This window comes from Crinia signifera, chromosome 1, assembly GCF_055691185.1.
Source record: "Crinia signifera chromosome 1, ASM5569118v1, whole genome shotgun sequence".
Taxonomy (NCBI): Eukaryota; Metazoa; Chordata; class Amphibia; order Anura; family Myobatrachidae; genus Crinia; species Crinia signifera.
The window spans coordinates 79,401,425-79,426,492 of NC_139217.1; the positions used below are offsets into that span (position 1 = coordinate 79,401,425).

General features: G+C 41.5%; 2 protein-coding genes across 2 annotated transcripts in view; one reads left to right on the forward strand and one right to left on the reverse strand.

Moving 5' to 3' along the window:
* The window catches only part of GABRB1 (gamma-aminobutyric acid type A receptor subunit beta1), a 474,444-nt gene that overhangs the window by 272,557 nt on the left and 176,819 nt on the right, over positions 1–25,068 (forward strand). The window lies entirely within an intron of this gene.
* On the reverse strand, positions 13,418–21,537 carry LOC146050849 (uncharacterized). The gene is made up of 2 exons (XM_083167878.1): positions 21,306–21,537; positions 13,418–16,123 (listed from the first exon to the last, which is right to left on the reverse strand). Exon 2 carries the CDS (start codon positions 15,814–15,816, stop codon positions 13,780–13,782), a length of 2,037 nt encoding a protein of 678 aa, XP_083024004.1. The 5' UTR covers positions 15,817–16,123; positions 21,306–21,537; the 3' UTR covers positions 13,418–13,779.

Below are 25,068 nucleotides of genomic sequence, written 5' to 3' on the forward strand. Positions count from 1 at the left end.
ACCATTTTAGTTGCCCTTCTTTGTACAGTCTCTAATGTATTTATATCCTTCTGGAGATATGGCCTCCAGAACTGAACACAATACTCTAGATGAGGTCGTACCAATGACCTATACAGTGGCATTATTACTTCTTGCTATCTATTGCTGATACCTCTCCCTATGCAACCAAGCATCTGACTTGCCTTCTTCATTGCTTTGTTACATTGCCTACCTGCCTTTAAGTCCCCTGAAATAGTGACACCTAGATCCCTCTCTTCCTCAGTAGTTTCCATTATAGTGCCATTTATACTATGTTTAGACTTTGGATTTTTGAGACCCAAGTGCATGATTTTGCATTTTTTGGCATTAAACTGTAGTTGCCATGCTCTTGACCATTCCTCTAATCTACCTAGATCATCAATCATTTGTTTTACCCCTCCTGGTGTGTCTACCCTGTTGCATACCTTTGTGTCATCTGCAAAAAGGCACATCTACAATCGATCTGTAGATGTATGGCTGGCTTTAGTCCCGTAGAGGTAGAACAGGGAAGGGATGGGCAAGCGTACATTAAGTGGACATAGAATCATCCCCAGTTGAGACTTCTTGAAACCATATCTCTTGCAGATACTTAAAGACTGGGGAACCAGTTTGCAAAGCTGATGATGTCTATCAGCATCATAGACTGATGTCAGATTTACCACTGCAGCTGACTCACAGCCATCTCTTTGAGGGGTAGATTTATTAAGCTCAGTGAAGTTATAAAGTGTCTGGCTTTTATCACCGGCCAATCAGCTCCTACCTGTCATTTTTCAAACCAAGCCTGTAACTTCACACAGGAGCTGATTGGCCGGTGATAAAAAAACAGAAACATTGGGGGACATTTACTAAAGGAAATTTGTAAAAAATTAGGTGTATTTGTATCCAGAAATACACTTATTTTTGACATTTACTATCCCGAAAATACGGCAATTCGTAGTCGTATTGATGTGCTATCAATACGAATACGAATTGCCATATTTTCGGGATAGTAAATGTCAAAAATAAGTGTATTTCTGGATACAAATACACCTATTTTTTACAAATTTCCTTTAGTAAATTTCCCCCATTATCACTTCACCAAGCTTTATAAATCTGCCCCTGAATTATCTAATTGATATACCCTTTTGGACTACTGCAGAAAAGGAGATTCCCATTTATTTTTAATGCAGTAATCTGGATTGTATATAATTATACTCTACATGGAAAAGGGGACTTGCATTTATCATAACATTTATTAATATCACTGTCAAGATATTTCTCTATTTATTCTACTCTCTCTCTCTCTGGAATATATGACTCAACGTTACATTGTTCTATTGTGTACAAACATGGTAGTGCGAATTCTGCATTTACCACATGTTACTGCAGTCCTACAGTATTGTTAGGTGTAAGTAAATGCACATAACCTACATCTGATATAACCATCACTGATGTCTCATGAGGTCAGGTCAGACTTTAGATTTAGTTTTTCACACTGTTTTGGGGCATGCTTCCTCTGTAGGGATATCCATTATCATGCTAATTGTCCAGGGAGACAATTAGCATGATAATTGATATCCCTATCCCCTATAGACCCCCCCCCCCCCAGGGGGGTCTTTAAAATCAGTCCTGTAGCGTCGGCCATGACATCTATCTGGACTTTATTTTGGAGCCTCTGCAGGCAAGACAAATTGGTGTTATTTTTTGCAAATCAAGCATTGAAAACACATACTGTAGGAACCGTGATTCTATTATATTTTTAAGGGCAAAAACAAGGGCAAAAAACACTGGGGCTAATTGAATAGCCTGATAAAAAAAAGTGAAAAAATGGAAAACAATCGATAATAGCTTCCCAAAAGATATTGTGGCTAATTGAATTGCCACCTAAGCATGTAAATGTTTATGACTCCAAATTAACACTTTAATCCGCTGTAAATACCTATGTCCACTAAAATGTGTTTTACAAATTAATGAAAGAGTCTTCAATGACAAATCTAATATTGTACTGTATATGAGATGTACAGATGAGAAACTAGTCTGCAAAATGTTCCACATTTTTAATTGCTCCGGCAGATAATTGCCTTTGTTGTACAGTGTGGAATTCTCATATCTACATGCATGTACAGTACTGCACACAATGGTATATTTTAGGGCAGGGTGCTAATTGTGAAGGATACAATTTTCGTGGGACAAGTACTATTCAGTTTCCAAAGCTCAGCACATAGGTTCATAGTTTATATACATATATTTTCCTCTTAGAATATCATGTACCCCTACATAAAGTACATATAGGACACTCATGGAACACCTAACATCTGTACTGTGGTAAATACTGTATGTGTCCAGTCTTCTTAAACAAATCAAGAAGCCTGGGAATGAAATGGTTCAGTAGACGTTCACTTCTAGCTACAGGAAGTACTTTTGTGTCTATAGATCATTACAGAGTAAATATCAAAGTCTCCCTGGAAATTGCATTGAAAGGTTAAGAGCTATGGGAATTAGCAGCTGGTCTACCTCTGTTCCTTTATTTTATAGCAATTGTGTAACCATCACTACCTCGTACTTATAAGTTTCCTGCACCAAAACGTGTGTGATGTATGTGGATTGCATCACTGCTATCCTCTTGTCAAATCGGGAGTGTAATGGGGTCTACGCACGGGATGATTTCAGGGCATTTTCTAAGCGATCTATCTTCAGGTTCCGTGTGTAGGGGCCATAGCGATAGAGATGTGTGGCCCCGTGCGTCGCTATCGCCCAGCGATTAAGATCAAGCATGCTGGATAAATCTAGTTACATTGCCGGTCATGGTCAGTGTTCTCACCGGAGAACACTGGCCCTGACAGATCGCACAGCACACAGTGCTGACACATCACTGAGCGATCTTGCTGAGCGTTCTGAGCAATCTACAGTACATTGCTCAGATTGCTCAGCAGTGTGGCCTCATGTGTAGGCCATACTTACCTACTTTCTGGCAGCCAGCTCGGGGGGACAGGGCTGCAGGGAGTGAAATGGGGTGGGGCCACATGGGCGGTTACTTGTTTGGGGGTGTGGCCAGAGCGATCGTGTCATTTTTGCCACACAACCCGACGTGCAATTCCATTTTGAAGCCATTGCGGTGGACAGGGCTAAAACGGTGCGATTTGCGTCATTTGACCTGCGCACCCCCCCACCGAGGTGGGGTTGCGGGTCCCGGCGGGGGGTTCTCGAGAGCCGGATGGCTTTGCAGGTGGATTGCTTCTCTTTCTGGGAGGCCGGGAAGCGGACCCTGGTGAAGCCCCTTTAGTTGCACAGGAAGTGCTTGTTATACACATACCCTGAAGCGGTATTACATGGCATTGCAGTATTTAGGGCACCCTTGCATTGTACTTTTGAGGTTTATTTTGTCTCAAGTAGCTCACGCTCGACTAAGATTGGAGACCACTGGGCAAAACCATGCTGCGCTGCAGGTGGGGAAGATGTAACATGTGCAGAGAAAGTTAGATTTGCGTGGGTTATTTTGTATCTGTAAATACTGGGTGCTTTATTTTTATACTACAATTTACAGTAGATTTCAGTTTGAACACATCTCACCCAAATCCAACTCTCTCTGCACATATTACATGTGCCCTCCTGCAGAACAGCATGGTTTTGTCCACCTGACAAAGATTTAGCCTTTGCGATCAATTCTGTCTGAATCGACCTCGGGTCCCAATGTCCAGAATGAGCTGCACAAGATGCATGTACAGCCACTTTCTATAAAGGCCAATAAATTAAGGGAACACTGAGACCTATTTATTTTGTGATTAACTTGATTCTTGGGACAATAAATAAATGCTCCTAGATTTTACTGGGGCATGAAGAATTGAGCAGATTATTTGTCAATTTGACAAATAATGGGATATTTATAGTTCACGGCAGTATGAGCTAATCGTTTTATTACCTATATTAAATTATTAACTGAGTATAATTCACATGTAGCAAAGTTAAAAAGTGTTGTGGATACATGCAAACAAAAACACCACGCAATCTCATTTCAATGATTTAATTGCTTTGAAGGACGTTCCAATTGTATAGTGCTTTATTTTTCAAGAGTTACAAATAAAAAACTTGGTTTCATTCATTTCTAAATCCTCTAAAAAAGAATTAAAGAAAAACATGATTGGGATTTTTTGCTTCTTTTTGAAATCTATTATGCAGTGATCTCTACCCCTTTTCCCTTGTTCATGTTTCATTAGGGGATCTGGGATTCTCCTGTTCTGGCCCTGTCTTGTTATCTGTATAATCTCCTGCATGATTTATTCATTCTGTGAAGTGTGTCCAACCTTTCATGTTGCTGCCCTCTCTTGATCTGTCTACCAGCTGGATAGCTTTCAGAATTAAGCACTTCAAATTTTTCACAGAAGCACATCCTATGTATAAGTGTTGAAAACATGGCATGCATTCTGATTGTCATTATCCTATCAATAAATGCATTCTAAAAAACAACTGTTAAAAAAATATTTAAATTAATTAAGGTAATAATTTCAATAAGAAGAACAGGACTGGAAATCTTGGGGTCCGTAACACTAATATTTTTATGGCACCTCAACCCTCTGCGTTAGGCAGGCTGGATGGGCATTGGTTTCCCCCCCCCCCAACCCCCCCACCACCACCACCTCTCTATCCTCACCATCTCTACAGCCTCACTCGTTATCTGTACCTCTCCAACCTCAATCTCAACTGTGCCTCTTCAGCACATCCTTCCTATTCCCTCATGTCTCTCAGTGGGCTACCAGCCTCCTGTTCCTTCTCTCTGTATTCAGCCTGATGACTACATCACATCCAAGGGGGACACAGGAGAGGGTCCGGGACCCATCAGAATCTTGAGATCCTTCACAAGTGTCTGCTTTGTTCCTCCGGAATATCAGGAAGATTTGCTGTATCTGAACAACAAATCGTCTACATCACCTAGTGTGTACCTGCTATTGCATGCTCCAATGAGTTGCAGGCAACATCATCTGGTTGCCTTTGTTGCCAACCAGAAGATATCGTGTAGTGTCCTAATATAGGATGGAACGAGATGTCATTCCAAAATTCTTTAAATCATTTAGTTAGTCCATGCAGTCTGGCATGGGTGCCGGATGTCTGCCTCACAATCGGGATCCTGACAGTTAGTATACCGACATCAGAATCCTGACTGCCAGTGCTCTGACAGGGGCAAGTCTTCCTTGTGGGGGTCTACAACCCCCTGTCAGAGCACCTCAGTCGAGATTCTGATGTCGGTATACTGACTGTCAAGATCTCGATTGATACCACATTCGTCTGGCATGCCCTGGTCTGAAGAAACTTCTAGCTCAGTTGCATTATTTTTAAAAATCCATATTTTGGAATTTTGGACATGGGTGACTCACCCTGTATTCGATTTGGATGGCTATTTAACAAGCTTCAATGCTTAGTGCTTTGTAACTTGCCAGTAGCAGAAATTAGCCTGGTGCTCCATATGGAGGATGACCATCCATAATAGGATTTTGGGATATCTCTCCTCAATGGCTATTGTGCAGTTTTGTGGTAGGCTCCACACCTAAAAGAAAAGTGATAATATAGGATTAAGCTATAATTACACTTTTTTCTAACTACATTAAAATTATTGGGTTTTGTAATAAACAGATCCCTTAGCGGGTTTCTTAATTTTTTTTTTATTACATTATTATTAAAAATAAAACAAGAGAAAAACCGCAGGCTTTGGTGAGATGTGCGCAGTTCCTGAGGAGATTTGTCAGGGAGCAGAGGTGTGCAGCTGTGCACAGCCACTAGCGGACCCTAAAGACTTACCTAAGTGCTGCCTGTCGGGTTCAGCTTCTCCCCCTCTTTGGCAGAGATCGGGTGGAGATTTGGAGATGTCCTACAACAGAGAGGGGAGGAAGGTAAGCTTTGAGCACATGCTGCGGCACAACATTTCGGAACGCAGGATCACCAGTACTTATCACCCAGTCCCTACATTTGCTGTCCCTTCCAACGAGGATTATCCGGGACCGTATGGCCTCAAACTGAAATTCCAGAAGATTGAGACTGCGAAGAGTGTGACCTATATGTACTTTCCGGACCTATAGAATATATGTGTAACAACTCCTGCATGGGGAAATGAATCGCCAACCCATAATGACCATAATCACTCTGGAGTTAAAGGAGGGCGCTCTCCTGGGACATTGCTGCTTTGAGGTCCGGATCTGCACTTCTTCCTGGAAAAGAACGGAGGAAGAAAACTTCCTGAAAAAAAGAAATGAAAAGCAGCGGAAGGAGAGCTGCCGTGGACACTCCTCTGCTGAACTTAGCCCTGCCCAAGAACTGAGGTCTGAAAGAGGAGGGAATGTTCCCATTACAGGTCAGAGGCCATGAGCGCTACGAGACACTGAAGAAGTTAAATGATGCTCTGGAGATAAAGGATTGGGTGGATCAGCAGAGACTGACTCTGAAGTTCCAGAAATGTTGTGATGAGATTAAGCCCAAGAAGGGAAAGATCTGCTACTGAAGAAAAAGTAGGACTCTGCCATATGTGACCCACTGCTTCAGCCCCACCATGGACGCCCTCCCACCCACCTACCAGGAATTTATTTATCTCTGATAGAACAATTGGGGAGTGTTACTCCGCACAGGTATTTGAACAATTATTTATAACCAGAATTTTAGGATCAGAGATTGTTACAGCTCTATGGTAACCTAATCCATGCTTAGCATATACAGTAAAGGATTATTAAATGTATTCATCTGGTGGTGCTCCCTTAGAGTTTAAAATTATGCTTAAAGGCACACACAGTCAGTTTATATGTCTATCTATTTTAATAAGTTATAATAAAAGTTTTTAATATTTTATTCATATATAAGTAGTGCCCGACAAAAAGAGTTTATTTTCTTTCCTTTGTTCAAATTAACAATCTCTGTCAGTAATCTAATAAAACTGTTCTCTTTAAAAAAAAAAGAATAATTTAATTATGAACAGATGTTCAGCTATATTTAAATGATATGCTAATTTAATATTTCCAGTGGGAGAGCTCTCATGTGGACCCCATGCTATCAGTTTGTTGACTCATAATTCAGACTTTAATATGCTATTTTTGTTCACCTATGAATTCACTTTGTAAATTATCACCATTACCATTTACTTTCTCTCAGTTTCACAATTTATAAACCTGCTGCAAACTAAATGGACAAAATTAGGATAAAAAGAGTACTGAAAACAGTAGAAGTATGTCTAAAATATGTTTAAAATTTATACTCTTAAAATAAATCATCTAAAAATTAATTTGAGGATTTTTTTTATTACAAAATAAATGTGCAACAACAAATTGCCTGAGTTTTTGAAAAGGAATGATGTTCTTGTTTTTTTTTTGTTTTTGTTTTTTCATTTTTATTTTGGAAGACAATTACACCACAGTTTTGCACCCTTCACCAGCAGACATTGGCAACCACCTTATAGTAATGCCACTTACACATTATACATTACACCATAATCCCCAATACACATTATGCCTCACACCTTAATGCCCTAATACACAATATGCACCATACTGTAATGTCACTTGAACCATATGCATTACACAGAAATGCCCACTGCACCATATTAAGCCATATACAGCAATGCCTGTTACACCATATTATTCTCCACATAGTACTGCTCCCTGTACCATATTAAGCCATACACATTAATGCCCTGGACACTTTATTATGCCCCACACAGTAATGCACAGAAAACCATATTATCCCCCATAGTTATGTCCCCTGACACGCTAATATATTCCACAATATGGATAGCATTTAAACCTCTTGCTCGTTGCCTGGGGTTTCATGAAATCTCTGGTTTAGCTCAGCGGTCACCTGGGTCACTGCAGCATCTCCCCTGGCGGCACCCAGCAATCCCGATACCACTGTTCTCTCCTTTCCCTGTTGGTTACTTATGGTTCTTCTGGTCCTCTAGCGTATATCCTTTCTCTGCCAAATGCTAGAGGTAAAGTAGGACCTCTAGACTATGCCTCCTCTAATGTCCATTTGTGTGGGACATTTTAAGCCATATTCCATGTGGTCAGCTAGAACTCATGTAATACTGCTTCGGATACTAGCAGTGGTGCCTGTATGATTGCATGGCTCACCAAGCCCTAGAAATATCCCTAGACATGATACTGTAGCAGTCATTTTCTAAAAGCTGATTGGTTGCTTGGGGCAATTTCTCCATTATTTTCACTGCATGCTATGTCAATCGCTAAATTTTGAACATAGATATTGCATATTGCCTTTGTATATGCTCATGAGCGAGTACATGCAAGTACAGATGATATTGAATCCTATGCAGTTAAGTTACATCTCCACTAGAGGCTGAATGAATGTTACTGGCTGGCAATGGGACATTCACATTTACTTAAAGTTGACATGGATGCGGTAATGAAATTGCAGGTGAGTAAGTATTGTGTGCATATGTAGGTTTGGCATTTAAGGACCTATTTATCAACAAGTGTTAACACTCCTTGTGAAAGATAAGACTCATTACATATGATAATTGTGCTCCAGCTGATCAGTTCCCAGCTGTCATGTGTGCAGCTGCTGATGGTCATGTGATTAAGCAATGACACTTAAGAGCTGATTGGATGGAGCACCGTTTATCATATGAGTTTTAACACTCAATGCTAAATTGGCCCCTTAGTTTTTATCCTCAGAGGTTCAACCCTCTTATCCTATTACAGTCACTTAATTCGGATTACAAGACTGCTGATGAATATACAGTAGTAGTGAATCATTTTCCTGGAGTACAGTCTCCAGCTGAAAAGATCTAACCATTTGCAACCAATATCATTTAGAACTTTTTGAATTTGTGATTCTGTGTTTGGTTAATTATTCTGCTGCCGAGTCCTTGGAAGTTACCACACAGAAGCTATTGTAAAATAGAGAAAAGGACACGGGAACGTGGAATTGTTTGTGCTCTATATTTATTCCCTCTTCTACTGCATCTCCAAACTATCTCCAGATTCCACTTCGGAAGAGTCAATATAAGCGTTACGGATCTGTGATATCTCTTCAGCATGGCACTACCCCCTACAAAGTTATACTGATCTTTAATAGGGAGCTCCAACAAAAGAGTATGGGCATAGCGGCATATGCCAAGCAAGTCCTTAGAGTGGGTGCTATACACGAATGTCACAGTGTGGACAAATGCTTAGAATGGAAATATAACACAGAGACACCAGAGAAGAAACAGAGCAATGTAAGTGTCTAACAATAAATGTAGCGTACCCAAAGAATGTGTTGTCATCAGAGCAGTCTAGGCCAATGCTCTGGTGTGAATAGCTTGCTCAGCAATGAGGGGTTGAGCCAATGAGGTGGACAGTCATGTGACCATATCTTAAAACAGTGAAGGTTTTAGTGATATCTAAGCTTCAATTGGTTAAATCAAAATAGCTGAAGTACTAATGAAGTCACCTGTGGTGAAGCATGGATATCACTAAAACCTTGACTTTTGGGGGGTATTCAATCCCGGGTCACAACTGTCGATTTGGCCCGACAGCCGTGACCCTGGCCTGTTTTCGTTTTGTTCAACCACAGATCGCCAGACGCGAGTGTCTTGAGGACCATGGTTGGGAATGCCTGCCATAACTGGTGGTACCAGACATCAGACTCTAGCTTTTTGCAACAGGAGCTGTGGAAATACTGGCCCATGTCTATCGCATGATCGGCCCAAAGAAATTGGGAAAGTTCGTTGTTTAGATTATTCTTAAACTGGTCAAATTACTACTTCCACTTGAGATCTTCTATACATTCCCCAATAATCCGTGTCCTGCATGTTTGGATTCTGGTGCTGCTGAAAGTTTCTGTTCTTTTTCTTACACTGTACTGGACCATCGGTCCTTTAGTCATAAGTTGGGCCTTCAGCCCCATACACACTACATTGCAATCGTTAGCGATGACCTCACTTGTCCAAACATGCTTGGACGAAGGAGGGGGTCATTAAAGACGCACAGGAGTGCGCATCGTTAACGATGCACAGCATACACATTGGACGATATTGTTCACAATATCATTCAGCAAGCCCCATATGAACGGTACTGTGACCAATATTGTCTAGTGTGTGGAGAGAGATAAAGTACCAGCCAATCAGCTCCTAACTGTTATTTTTCAAATACAGCCTGCAACTTGGCACTTAGTAGCTGATTGGCTGATACCTTATCTCAGTGATGTGCAGTGAGGGCAATGGCTGTGGAGGCACTGGCTAGTATCAGAGACAGATTTACACTTGCTCATATATGATTTAGTGGGGAATTTTAACTGAACAAATGATTAGAACAATACAAAGATTATATGCATAATACAAGTATGATATTTATGAAAACTACATTTGATATTTGTATTCTAATTATTTTTATAGTGAACACTCTACCTCCCTTGCCTACAGTACCATGACTGCTTTATCTCTCTACTTTATCACTTTTAAAGGCTAGTACCTCGCTCATAATATCTTGTTGGTTGGATTCATTTTTAAAAATGATGGTCTCAATGTTCCGTATCTGACATAAGACCAGATATATCAAGCTTAAAAAATGATAAAATAAATAAAATTGAGAGTGATAACAGCCAGCCAATCAGCTCCTACCTGTCATGTAGGGTGGCCAATCCCGGGATCAGGATCGTCGGGATCCCGGGATTTGGCCCCTAAAACACCGGGATTTCAATCCCGGGATTGGATTTTCCAATCCCGGGATTTCGGGATTAGACTGCGCATGCGCAGTCTAATGCCGGGCAGCATCTGAGCTAGTGCTCAGACGCTGCCCAGCTTCTCCCGTCCCGGGCAGCGCGGCTATGCACAGCGTGACGGCGTCAGAGGTCACGCTACGCAGGCCACACAAACAGCCGCCTCATCCGTGCGCACCGCGCTGACCTCCGGCCGCCTCGATGATACCGCCCACCCAGGCTGCCTGCACTCGCCTCTTACCGGACCCCGAAGCATCGCCCGACGAACCAGCCAGTCACCCACCCAGGCTGCATCCTCCTCCATGCCCAGCTCCATCCCCACCGGCCCGGCCGCACCACAATTGTAAGTAAATATGCGGGCAGCTGGGGCAGGATTTTGTATAGGAAGCCAATCCCGGGATCCCGGGAATCCCGGGATTGGGCATTTTTCGATCCCGAATCCCGGGATTGAAAAAATGCCCCGGGATTGGCCTACCTACTGTCATGTTACAGGCTGGGTTTGAAAAATGACAGGTAGTTGCTGATTGGCTGGTTGTTTATCACTCTCCACTTTTTCACTTTTTGAAGCTTGATACATCTGGCCCTATAGATTTTGGGAACATTATTGAGTTCTACTTAATAGAAGTATGTACTTACATTACTGGTGCAATCAATAAGAAATGTGCATACAGTATAATGGGCATACTGTATAACAGAATGCATTACTGACTTATACTCTATTTAATTCCTGAAACTACAGTATGACCCCTAAAGGGATAGTACAGTATGGGCATTTTCAAGATCATAAACCAAGTTATCAAGCAATATAGGAAGAAAAATGAAGACATGGTGCTTAGTAGGTAAGCCATCTCTGTCTTTAGCATGGACTGAATTATTCTTTGCATCTGGGGTTTCAGTCCTTGCCTTGACTGTCATGGCTTAATAAAATATTTATCAAGAACATATATATATATATTGACTAATATCAGCATTGTTTGTACAAAAAGAATGTCAATCTATTTTCCACCCTAGATCTTAGAGGTACATGCAACCTTTCAAGCATCCAGCAGGGAGATGAATAGATGACAGCTTTCAATTCCAGGGACTAGCATTACACAAACCTAATTATTAATATAGGTTATATAATGCTCAGTCCGTCATTCAGGGTCTTGTTAATGATGTTTTCTCAGAACATCAAAGAATATTTATAGCACATTATGAACTTTTTCATTCTCATTATCCGAATACTGTTAACATGTAAGTTTAGTTTTGTAAAAATTGACAGAAAATAGGTTCTTTGCTGTTTTAGAGAAATGTACTTATTGTTTGAAGTCCCTGAAGCTTTATTGCCTCAGTTATCCTGCTCCTAAAGATATCCTTCATACAGTATGGACCCTAAAAAGGGTCCTTACTAGGGATGCCAATCCCGGGGCATTTTTTCAATCCCGGGATTCGGAATTGAAAAATGCTCAATCCCGGGATTGGCCTCCCTAATAATAAATAAAAAGACCTGCACCCAAATATCAATATAAATGTCCTCTAACTCCGCCCCGCCTGCCCGCCCACCACTCTTCCCCATCCTCCTGCCCTGCACTGTCACTTACAGAGGTAGTGGTGACAGGCAGCAGCAGGAGTGATGTCCGTCCATCCATCCAGCGGCCGGGCGGGCAGGCGGTAGCCGCACAGCGGGCATGTTGCTGAGTGACAGTGTGCTGCTCAGTGCACTGACAGGCATGATGGCGGACGGGCTGCGCAGCGTGGCGTGATGTCAGGGGTCACGCTGCGCAGCCTAGGCGCCGTCATGCCTGTCATCACAGAGCACACAGTGACAGCGGAATCGGCCACGGGGGGTCCCGGCACAGTACGTAGCAGTCAGCCGGGCAGCATCTGAGCCATTCTAAAGTGCTCAGCGCTGCCTGGCTTTAAAAAAAACAGTAAATTTTGCACTGGGGTACTAATCCCGAAATCCCGGGATTGAAAGCTTCAAGCCCGGGATTCAAATCCCGACGATTTTAGGCCTAAATCCGATCCTGGGATTGGTCTCCCTAGTCCTTTCTATGTGGAAAAATAATCTGTACCAAATACATATTATTATATCTTTATGTACGAGTTGATAAATTAGCACATTGAAAGGTCTGGTTACCTTCTTTATTGAACCAGCCTTATACAGTGAACACTATAAAATGATTATAAATTTATTTATATAATAACAGCATACTCTTCAGCACTTTTCAAGTTCAATATGTTTATGTTTAGTGTAGTGGCCAGTGGTAAAGCGCCAGCAGGTGAAGTGAGTCCATTGCAGTATACCTAGATACCATAGGCTACTATAATTATACCCACCTGCAGTCATAAATGTAGGTGATCTTGTGCATTATATTAAGAAAGTTCTGGATTCAAGATAGTTTCATACAATTATTCAGCGCTTGATGCATTAAAAAGATCATTGCACGTGGTGTCAAAAATTTAGGACATTTGGTTAACGGGACAGGACAATGCACTTATTTTTAGAGACTGTTGAATAATATGGTTTACTAACAGGGTTTCCTATGGCCTTCCACCAAAGTAAACACTTTATTTATTCAGTAATTAAAGTATTTTCAGACAAGATTGGTGAAGAGAATCGATCATACGCCGATGTATCGATTGTCTGATCTATTAATTACCTTATTTGACCTCAGTGTGAAGACCCCTTAGAGCTCCGTGAGAGTGTAACCTCATATGATATGACCAGTAACGATGACCACAGATACAAGGTTGAACTCTGATTTAATGATGACGAAAACAACATATTTATACACAACAAACGACGCTGGTTCAATTACATGATTGGTTAATATTTGGTGCAGAGGTAGGGAAATAGCAGTGTCTTTGTGGGGTGGCTTATACATCGCCTTGTGTAGTATTCGTTAGTTATGAGAAAGCACAGAATGTACAGTGTCTAAGGAAAGTAACAAAGTTTATGATAGCAGCGAGTACTGGAAAAGAGCCAGGATATAACCACCTTGAAATCAGCAGGGACAGACATAGAGAAACAAGATGGCTGATTAACCCTTCAATGAAAACAAGATGGCTGATTAACCCTTCAATCCCCTCTTAGAATCAATGTCCTTTTTAGACAATTTGATTCTTGTAGATGGCATCTTGTTTGGTACGATGGATTTTAACATATTCACTATAATCTTCTGGTGAGGGAAGGCTTTTGGCGAGATCAGTGTACATAGCAGGTGTTACATTATCCAGGTACTTGGAACCAATCTTCTTACATATGGGAAAGACACAATATCCTACTATCATAAGTACAATAATTATAATGAGAATAAACATGCCTATTTGTGTTAGTGCGTGTTTCCAATCGTTTAGCCATCCAAACCAGCTACTCCAGGGGTCCGTGACACCTGAGTTCTTCTTGAGTTCGATGGATAAATCTTCTAGATGTTTAATAGCTAGGGTAGTTTTCCCATTAGGACCTGTGTTGTCTGGGATATAAGTACAGCATCCATCAATCTTACCTATGTACACACAGGTTCCTCCTTTCTCGGCAAGCATCATATCTAAAGCCATACGATTCTGAAAAGTCATTTGAGAAGTGGCTTCTAACTGTTCAGCTATACCTTTTAAAGCATCTCTAGTATCATTCACAAAACGTTGCTGGTTATAATATATGTAATTTATCCAATTCACATTCTTATTGATTGTCACCTGGGGAAGCAGAGACTCAAAGCCAGCAGCGACTTCATCTCGAGCCTTGAATTCATCTGGAACTCCCCGGGGGACACCAATAGTATCGATATACACATGTGGATCGAAACTTTCCTTGGGGGCATCTCTCTTAGCTCTAGAGTGTGTGTTTGTGTTACCTGTGGGAGGAGGCCGAGGAAGGTTGGCTGGGAGGGTGTGAATGGGCATGATAATCTTTGCCAGGGCACATTCTCCTTTCCAAGGGTTGTCTAGTTTTGTCCTCAGCCTCATATCTCCACAGATAAAATAGATATCTCCCAAAGATTTCTTCATGGTGGGTATGGTGATATGTCTTCTTTCAGCACAATACCCATCAGGAAATAATTTCAATTGTACAACATTTTGATCAGTACTATTAGAGAAATAACAAGTGTAATTACCGGGGTAAATAGTTATAGTACTACCAGGGTTGGTATTCTTTGTCATAATGGGGTATTCCTTTTTCCATTGTTCACATTTGGCTTCTTCTATTACAGTGTCAGTGTATAAACTAAAAAAGCATTTATCCTGTTCAGGTGGTATGTGTATGGGTACAGTACCTAAATGGGGTCTGGACTTTCCACACACATAGCAATCAGTTTGATTAACCTTGCGGGCATTATTCTTCATCCATTCTAACCAATAGTTTACATCAGAGAAACCTGTTTCCATAGACATGGTATCTTCATACGTGGGATTATCAATGGCTAACATATTATTAAAAGTAGTGACATGTGGTTTAAGGAATGATGGTGGTGTTTTAGGTTTTACAGTGGCTTTGAGGGCGGTGTATTCTGGGTTATCGTACATGTCCTTTAAATGGAATTTTCCTCTTGGGCCCCCGTTTTCCCCTGATTGATATTTACCCATGACATATAGTCCGGCATCACCGGGGGCCGGGTTTTCTAAGTTAATGATAAATTGGCCATTGCAGGTGCCCTTTTTTCGTAGGGACATACGGGCTAGTAAGGATCGACCATTGGACCATTTATGGATGCCAACATCGGGGTAATATCCCCAGTCTTGGCTGATATCAAAGGCAGTGGTATCTGCTCTAGTGTTCCACCCAACAGCCCCCCATGAGTTGCAAGAATCTCCCCAGTAAGTACTAGTGACACATATATATACGTGACTTACAGCGTGTGGTGTGTGTTGGATGTTACACAGCCAGGGCAGCGGTGGTTCTTCTCGATTCCCGCCTTGATTGTTTGAACAAGATACAATATCACAATAAGAAAATATGAAAGTAGCAACAGTTGTACTAGAAGAATTATACCAGAAGGTAAAACGTCCATCATTCTGAGTAATATCAACTTCAGCAAAACAGTTATAAAGAACAAGCCCGAATAAAATCACTAGGGCTAAGGTGGGGGGAGTCATATCCTGTAGCGTCGTCCTCGGCTTCAGAATGTTGTACCCCTGATTCCTCATCACCTCCAGCCGGCAGGTCTTCTCCAAGTTGGAGGTCAGAGCCACTGGCTCCCGTTATTACCTCTCTCGTCCCGTCTGTGTCAGTCTCGGGATCGGTGTCGACCTCTGTGTTGACGTGTGGTGGAGGTGGAATTTTCTTTACTCTGGATGCATGGATCCACGTTGGTCCTTCGTCGGTGAGGACAGCCGTCCTGGTAACCGCGACCACTTCTGTTTCTGGGCCGTAGGTGAAATCTCCGGGGTGCTTGTTTCTCGGCAACACTTTCACTACGACCTTGTCTCCAACCCTGAATGGGTGAGTGGGTATCTGTGGATGACAAGGATTCTTAAAGATAACATTTTGTTCTAACTCATTAAGTTTCTCTATTAGGGATCTAATGTACTCTTCTCTTATTACGTCTAGATCTCCCTCAGTTGTAACTAGTGGTTTCTTTGCCCAGGGCGTGGGAAAAGGTCTGCCCATTAGTATTTCAAAGGGGGAGTAACCTAGAGTCTTTTGTGGTGTCATTCTAATTTCAGCCAATACGATAGGAAGGACTTGTTTCCATTTTGCAAATGTACCTCCTGTCGCTTTACGTAGTTTATCTTTAAGAGTACGGTTCATGCGTTCCACGATACCGGAACTCTGTGGATGATATGGAATGTGAAACTTCCATTCTATTTGCAGTGCTTTGACTAGTTCTGCTGTGACCTTGGCTGTGAAGGCTGAACCTTTATCACTATTAATTTGAAGCGGGCATCCCCAGCGCGGAATGATTTCTCGCGTGAGTATGCGGGCTACTGTTTTTGCATCTTCTGATTTAGTGGCATATGCTTCTGGCCACCGAGAAAACATGTCGACAATGACCAGGGCATATTCCTGTCTTCCTGCATTATTGATATGTGTAAAATCGATTTGCAGGTGGGTGAATGGAGTGGTTGGGTATTCTAGGTGCTGGTGTCTTGCTTTGTCTGGGTTATTTGGGTTGTTTCTGAGACATATTATACATCTACTGATGTATTGTTTAATGAGATCTTTTGCATTAGTAATGTAGAAATCATTGGAGAGGAGTAAAGTAGTTGTTACTATACTATGGTGTCCTACTCCGTGGTAGTGTGCTATGAACAATGATGCACTGGTTTGGGGTATACATGGTTTCCCCTCTTTGCAGATTAATCCAGTCCGTGGATTCTTCTGCAGTATTGGATATGTCCAATCTGATAGATCTGAATTAGAGGCAGCAGCCTGTAATTCTGTCAGTAGGTATGTATCATCTAACGAAGGAGGCGAGATGACAGCAAGAGTGAGGTTATATGTTGCTATAGTGGCAGCACGTTTAGCAGCGGTATCAGCAAGAGCGTTGCCTTTGCTGATATCATCCTTTCCTCCAGTGTGTGCTTTACAATGAAGGATGGCAATTTGAGATGGTAATGTAATTGCGTGTAAGAGATCTGTGATGAGTTGCGCATGTGATATGCCTTTCCCATCAGCGCCAGTGAAGCCTCGGCGTTGCCAGATCATACCATGAACAACTCCGTAAGCGTATTTGGAGTCTGTGTAAATTGTGACAGGTTTGTCTTTGTAAATGTGACAAGCTCGAGTGAGTGCAATGAGTTCTGCAGCTTGTGCTGACTGTAAGGGGACTGTCTTTGCTTCAAGGGTGGTGTTTGGAAGTTTAACCACTGCATATCCTGCCTGGTACGTGTTGTCATTGGGACGGCTGCAGGAGCCGTCAACAAATATTATGTCGGCATCGGGGATAGGCACAGTCGACATGTCTTGTCTGGGTGAAGTTTCTGAGTCAATTGTCAGAGTACAGTCATGTTGAGGCGGCGCCTCGTCGTCAGGTCCTTTAAGACCTAAAAGTGCGTTTAGTACAGGGACAGGTCCTTCTGTGTTTGTTGCGTATTTTACAGTGAGAGAAGGGTTCCCTAGTAGGAGTACTTCATAGCCGCTGAGTCTTTGGGCAGACATGTGTTGTGTGTGTAGACCTTTGAGGATGGAGAGGACATTATGTGTGGTATGTAACACAGTAGGATGTCCTAATGTAAGTGATGTGGACATCTCAACAACCATTGCACAGGCAGCCAGTGCTCGAAGACAAGCTGGCATTCCTTGCACAGTGACAGGCATTACCTTTGAGAAGAATGCGACTGGGCGCATTTTGCCTCCATGAAGTTGGGTCAGTACACCCGCCATAGTTGTACATGTGTCCCTTGCAAACAAGTGAAATGATAACATATAGTCCGGGAGACCAAGCGCGGGACTCTGTACTAACATTTCTTTCAATTTTTTAAATGCAGAATACATTTCATCTGACCATTGTATAACCTTGGGTTTGTCTTTGAGTGTGCATTGTCTCAAGATATTATCATAGTAGGAACAATCAGAGATCCACTGTCTGCAGTAACTTACCATACCCAAGAAAGACAACATATCCTTCTGGGTAGTTGGGGTGACCAGGCCCAATACAGACTGTATGCGTTGTGGACTGATTTTTCTTTCTCCCTCAGAGAGTACAAAACCCAGGTAATTGACATGCGCTTTACACCATTGCAATTTTTCTCTTGACACTTTGTGTCCACATTCTGCTAACCAGTTTAACAATGAGATTCCATCTAACCGGCTGGTCTCCTCGGTGACACTACAGAGAAGCAGATCATCTGCATACTGTAGCAGGACAGAACTATGGGGGGGGTGCCATGGAGCCAATGTGGCTTGGAGGATTATGCTATAGACCACTGGAGAGTCAATATAGCCTTGGGGTAAACGACACCAGGTTAATTGTTTACCTTCAAATGAAAAAGCAAAGAGTAATTGGGTCTCTGTGTCTATAGGAATGCTAAAAATGCGTTTTTCAAATCTATGACATTAAAGTGGGTTGCGTTTGCAGGGATTGCTGAGATGAGTGAATTGATGTCAGGTACTATGGGTGCAATAGGAACAATGAGATCATTTACTTTTCTCAAGTCTTGTACGAATCTAACAGAGCCATCGGCCTTAGCAACAGGGTTGATAGGTGTCGAGTAAGGTGAGACAATGTACCTGAGTATGCCTTGTTCGAGGAAGTCATGTATCATAGGTCTAAGACCTTCAATCTTTTCTGGTGAGAGTGGATATTGTCTGCAAAACACGGGTTGTGTATCTGGTTTGAGCTTGGCTTTGTATGGTGTACAGGGTATGAAGCCAGTGTCATAAGGGCCAATGGCCCAAATTCTATCATCAATTTGATCAAGTGAGTTGTCCAGAGTATTTTGTAGTGACACAAAGTGTGGGGAGGTGACTTGGAGCTCACTCCCTTGTGGAGAGGGTGAGATGGAGATGTGGAATTTACTAAACAAGTCACGGCCCAGTAAGTTAACAGGACATTCTGGGATGATCCTGAATTGGTGTATCCCTAAGTGTTTTCCCTTGTCAGAGCGTATGATAACTGGGTCAGTCAGGTATGTGTCAGTGGGTATCCCGTTGATTCCCATTGAAGGAGTAGTCTTTTGCAGTTCACCATCATAGTTAAGAGAACACAAAACACTGGTTGTTGCCCCACTGTCTACTAGAAAGGACAGTTTTTTATCATCAACATATAATGTGATGAGGGGTGAATCTTCCCAATGAGTAGTGAACTGTGCAAAAGATGGGATACCCTCCTCCGGGCCCCGTCAATGTGCAGGGTCAGACCAGTCCACTCTGAAACGTACATGGTCTTGAACTGATGTTGAGTGTGGTCTGTATGGTCCCTGTTGGGGTCTGGGAGTGTAAGGTTGTTGTGGTTTCTGGGGAGGGAGTGGACAGTCCCTAGCCCAGTGTGTATTCCGGCCACAGTTGAAACAAGTTGTTTGTCTTGGTACTGCACCAGTATTGTTGTAATCTCTGTTGTATGGAGGCGCACGGGGTGTTGGACCCTGAGGGGGTCTATATGGTCTTTTCTGGTTATTTTGTGGGATCCCCCTATTTGGTCTATTTGGTGGGCCTCTGTTATTATTTTGGAAGTTGTGAGTAGAAGTGACGACAGTCTTCTTCATATCAAAACATCCAGCAGATTCTTTTTCATATAAGTGCTCACTAAATTCAGTGAGTTTGTCAGATGTCCAGGTAGAGACATTCTGTTTGACTGGCGTGGAAATGGAGGGGTGTAGGTTATTGATAAAGGTGGAAATGAGTAAAGGGAATATTTCAAGAAATAGTCCCGTTTCCTCAGTCCAGCATCTTTTAAATCTCTTCCAAAATTCAGTGACTGTAGGTTTCTATTTACATGAAACTGCAATAGGCAGCGATGTTCAGTGTTAGGGAGAGAGAGGCCAATACTGCAGCTTCCCCCTCAGACCCCCCTCTTCCAGCAAAGACACAGAAGCCTAGCAGGAATCCGCCGTACACCCTGAGAGCTCAATAGAAAATAGATCTTTCAAAGCTGAACTGGTGTACGGTGATTTCATTCCACATGTCAGTTATCTCCTGTGCTTTGTTAAGGGGATAATCTGCAGCTGTTTACTATATTGCAGGGATCGGGGTATTAATACTGGGGACTTGATTCCAGTCCCATCTATTATATTGTCCACCTCATGGATTAACAAGGTAATAATTTGTGGGCAACATACTCCTTACATATTTCACTAGGTAATGGGGGTGGATAGACTGTTTTATTCTTACTATTATTTCCACCCATGTCGGGGTATGATTGTGTATCAATATTTCTGACTATGAATGGGAGCGTGGAAAGTTCTTAATACTCAGACCAGGGGCACCGTCTTCAGTCAGGCAGGTCGGGACCTGTGGCAGCAGACTGTGAGGGTTGGTCTTTATCTGAATATTATATGAACTATATTTCCTCTAGATACATCCCATTAAATATAAAAGTACAAAATGTTAGTGAAACAACAGACCGTCTACGTGACGGTGGACAGAGTCTTGTTGTTATGTTGCTGAGAACTGTATGTGAAGCCTCACGTTGCGTTACTCCGAGAAGGAGAGCATAAAGTCCGCAAGTCTGTTGGCATACAGTAGTCAGATTAGACAAACGGTGAAGTTATTGTGCGTGAACTTACCAGCCGCACGGTTTACAAGGAAATACAGATATCACGAGTGTGTATACTCACCAATCACACAGGGATATTGAATGAAAGAAAAACTTATACTTTAAGACAATACAATAAAGACAATTGGCCAATAAAGAATGGGCGTTCAAAGTGAGGTACTATTTAGACTAAAGACCCCAGGTCTCCTTCGTACTCCAAGTACGGCATCTGATCCCAGATCAGGTTATGTGCACAAAAATAGAAGACTTTAACTTCTATGATAGAAGACTCTAACTTCTATATAAGACATTCAACATACCCCAGGCATGGTGTCACAGGTTCAGGATCGAGTATGTCCGTAACCTCACAACAGATTCAGGCAGACTGTAAAATCTTTATGACATCTGTGTAGGAATGGACCTCGCATCCCGGTGGCCGAGCCCCCACTTGAAGAGAATCGATCATACGCCGATGTATCGATTGTCTGATCTATTAATTACCTTATTTGACCTCAGTGTGAAGACCCCTTAGAGCTCCGTGAGAGTGTAACCTCATATGATATGACCAGTAACGATGACCACAGATACAAGGTTGAACTCTGATTTAATGATGACGAAAACAACATATTTATACACAACAAACGACGCTGGTTCAATTACATGATTGGTTAATATTTGGTGCAGAGGTAGGGAAATAGCAGTGTCTTTGTGGGGTGGCTTATACATCGCCTTGTGTAGTATTCGTTAGTTATGAGAAAGCACAGAATGTACAGTGTCTAAGGAAAGTAACAAAGTTTATGATAGCAGCGAGTACTGGAAAAGAGCCAGGATATAACCACCTTGAAATCAGCAGGGACAGACATAGAGAAACAAGATGGCTGATTAACCCTTCAATGAAAACAAGATGGCTGATTAACCCTTCAATTGGCAAAACCAAATTGATACGATAGTTTCAAAGAAAGTACAGTATGGATTGTGCCACCACCTCCAGAGGTATGGCTCAATGGATATCAACATTTCCCACACTTACTGTAGAAGAGCTTTCAAAAGTATTTTACTTCATCTACAGTATGTACAAGGGAATGCTCTTAAATATCTTGCATAGATCATATCTATCTTCTCATAAAAGTTTTTTGATGGGGAGGTCCACCTTACATTCGTGTTACAGATGATTACTTGGACGATATCATTGTCCTTGTTCATGTACAATTTTAAGGAGATTTTGACTTCAGGTTCAAAACTATGCTGAGACCCATCTGTTAAATTATGTTGCCCTAAGTGCGGAATGTGCTATTTTCAAGATACTTCTACTTGAAATCACAATAACATAGGAAAATGTTTACTATTAGCAGTTTCCCGTAAAACAATATTACATGAGTGGGTGTCTACACAATCTCCTTCATTGTCATTATTTAAATCCAAGCTTTTCCATTTGTTTTGCATGGACTGGATCAAAGTATTACTAGACAAATCTAGAGTAGAATTTTTTTTAATTATGTGGGAAAGCTACATTTCCACTTTATCAAGATTTCTTATTGCTTAAAAGATAAATTTTTGGGTTTCTCCAACAACTGTTAGTTGGCGACCCACCTATTGAAATAGATGTTACAGTATAGAGGTTGAGTATCCCTTATCCAAAATGCTCAGGACCAGAAGAATTTTGGATAACGTATTATTCCGTATTTCAGAATATTTTTATATTTCAATAATGTATCTTGAGTTATCTTGCATTTATGTTGTACAAACACATCAAACACATGAAATACACACAGATATATTTTATTTGTGCATAAAACAAGGTTTCAAAACATGAAACAAAGTTTTTGTACAATCTCGGATACTGAATTCAAATGCCAACCAATCATTTTCTTGCACATATTTAGTGCCAGTTACATATTATATCCAGAGTAGTGCTGTTACAGTTGTCCCCAGTAGTGCCAGTTACATAGTATATCCAGATTAGTGCTGTTACAGTTGTCCCCAGTAGTGCCAGTTACATATCATGTCCTCAGTAGTGCTGTTACAGATGTCCCCAGTAGTGCCAGTTACATATCATATCCACGGTAGTGCTGTTACAGATGTCCCCAGTAGTGCCAGTTACATATCATATCCACAGTAGTGCTGTTACAGATGTCCCCAGTAGTGCTTCTAGCAAAAACAAATACATTTTGTTTTTCCAGTTTCTGGAATGTATGGTTTTCGGAATTATTTGGATAACAGATATTTGAATAAGGGATACTCAACCTGTATTACAAAATACATTTATTTTATTTTGAGAATTTTATTTTGAGATTTCTAAAATACGTCTCTATATTTTGGCAACTTATTAGGGAGTCCCCCCAAAAAAGTGACAAAATACCCCCCCCCCCCCCCCCACACACACACACACACACCCTAATACACACGATGTGTAGTTGTTAACTGATGTAATGTATTATATATATCCCTTTGTTTGCTAAGTGGATAATTGTCCATATGGATGTGTACTGTATGCATAGAATGCTTCAATAAAAAAATATTTTTGAAAAAAAAGCCTTGCACCAAGAGATCATGACAAAAACATTCATGTGGAATGACTGTTTTTTTTTCACAGAAAATAATTATTGAAAGTGCTCCAGGGTCTCAGTAAGGGGGGCCACTGGTATACTTTGGATATTAGGTGTACAGCCCCTACCTAGGTGTTCTGCCACCATTTATTCACTTCCTTTAGGCACTTCACCTGCTGGGCTTGTACCTCCGCCGTAGCCCTCTGTAACATAACTGGGACTACTCTGATAGAGGACATTTTTCTAACTTGTAGACATTTGTAGGTTAAGCTGTTGGAGCCTCAGTCCCCATTGTTGTACAGTTATCCTGTTGTCTACTCTTTCTGAGCCATTGACCTTGATGCACTCCGACCAACACACTTGTTTTGCTTGACATTACCTTTTGCCTGCTGACTTACAGTGAAATCCCCAGTGTGTTTAGACAACCTGTAAGCAGGCAGCGCAATTCAGCTCACATATCGCATGCAGCATTCTCCAGAGGTATAGGTGTTTAGCATAGCTCTGTTCTCCCATAAGGCTGAAAGTTGTCAATGACTATATCTGGTGCTAATCTAATTTGCAGCTAGACAGATGTGTATATATAATAGCCTGTAATTGCAGTTAGATATCAGATTTCAACAATTTAGCAACTTGATTTAAAGGGACTGCTCTTTCCTTTTAAATTAGCGATGGCTGAAACCTAGAAGATAAATCACTGAAATCTCTTGGCTACCTGCAGATTTCAAATACATACCCCAGAGAGTCAAACTGAGTCCGTTAAGTACTGTAATACACATCTTCACAGGATAGTTCTAGTTTTTAGAAGTCAAAGGGATGTGACAATGGGGTTGACCTCAAGAAATGTGTCATGTCAATTGTGCTGTGTAGCGGGTTTTGTGGTGAGACGTAATTTATTCTGATTGCAATCAGTTGTGTAGTGAGGTATACCAAGGGAGCATTTCAGGCAAATCACTTCTTCCTCAAACTATCCAAATGTTGCTTTATGAGTGCCCCCCTTCCTTCATCTTGAAATCGTGATGTGCCATGGGCATATAGTTCAGGTATACAAGGGCAAATTAAGTGCACTCTATAAATCCCCTCCATTGGGTAAAAACTATAACTATAAATAACAGGTGATATGGTGACATTTGAATTACTTAGCCCAATTAATAAAATAATTGGTCAGCTTTATTGTATAAGAGATGCAAAATGGAAGTGTTCAAAAAGCAGCCTGTTCCCTATAATATACACATTAAATCATATAATCTGGAAAAAATATATATATATTTTAAGGTTAGCAGTTCTAGGTTATTATGTACTTTTGTTTTTGTTGCATTTAAAAAGAAATTGTGTCAGTAAACAATAAAAATTGGTACTTGTTTCCTAGCACGGCGCCCATCGCATCGCATACCATAAGGCATACGATGGTATGCGATGCGATGCAATGTTACGCGATGGCAGCCGATGTTATACAATTTTAAATTGTATACCATCGCATTGTATGCCATTGTATGCCATATACAATGGTATACGATTTAAAATTGTATAAGCACCCTAATGGATGTTTTGAATGTTAAATGTGCCCCCTATAAGATAATTAATTGTATAAGCACCATAATGGGTGCTTACAATGTTAAAAGCACCCCCACACCACCCCCACTATCAACACTAACCCGAAGCGTGGCGAGCGCAGCGAGCCCACGAGGGGTGGCGGTACGTGTCTTCCGACCTTTTTATAC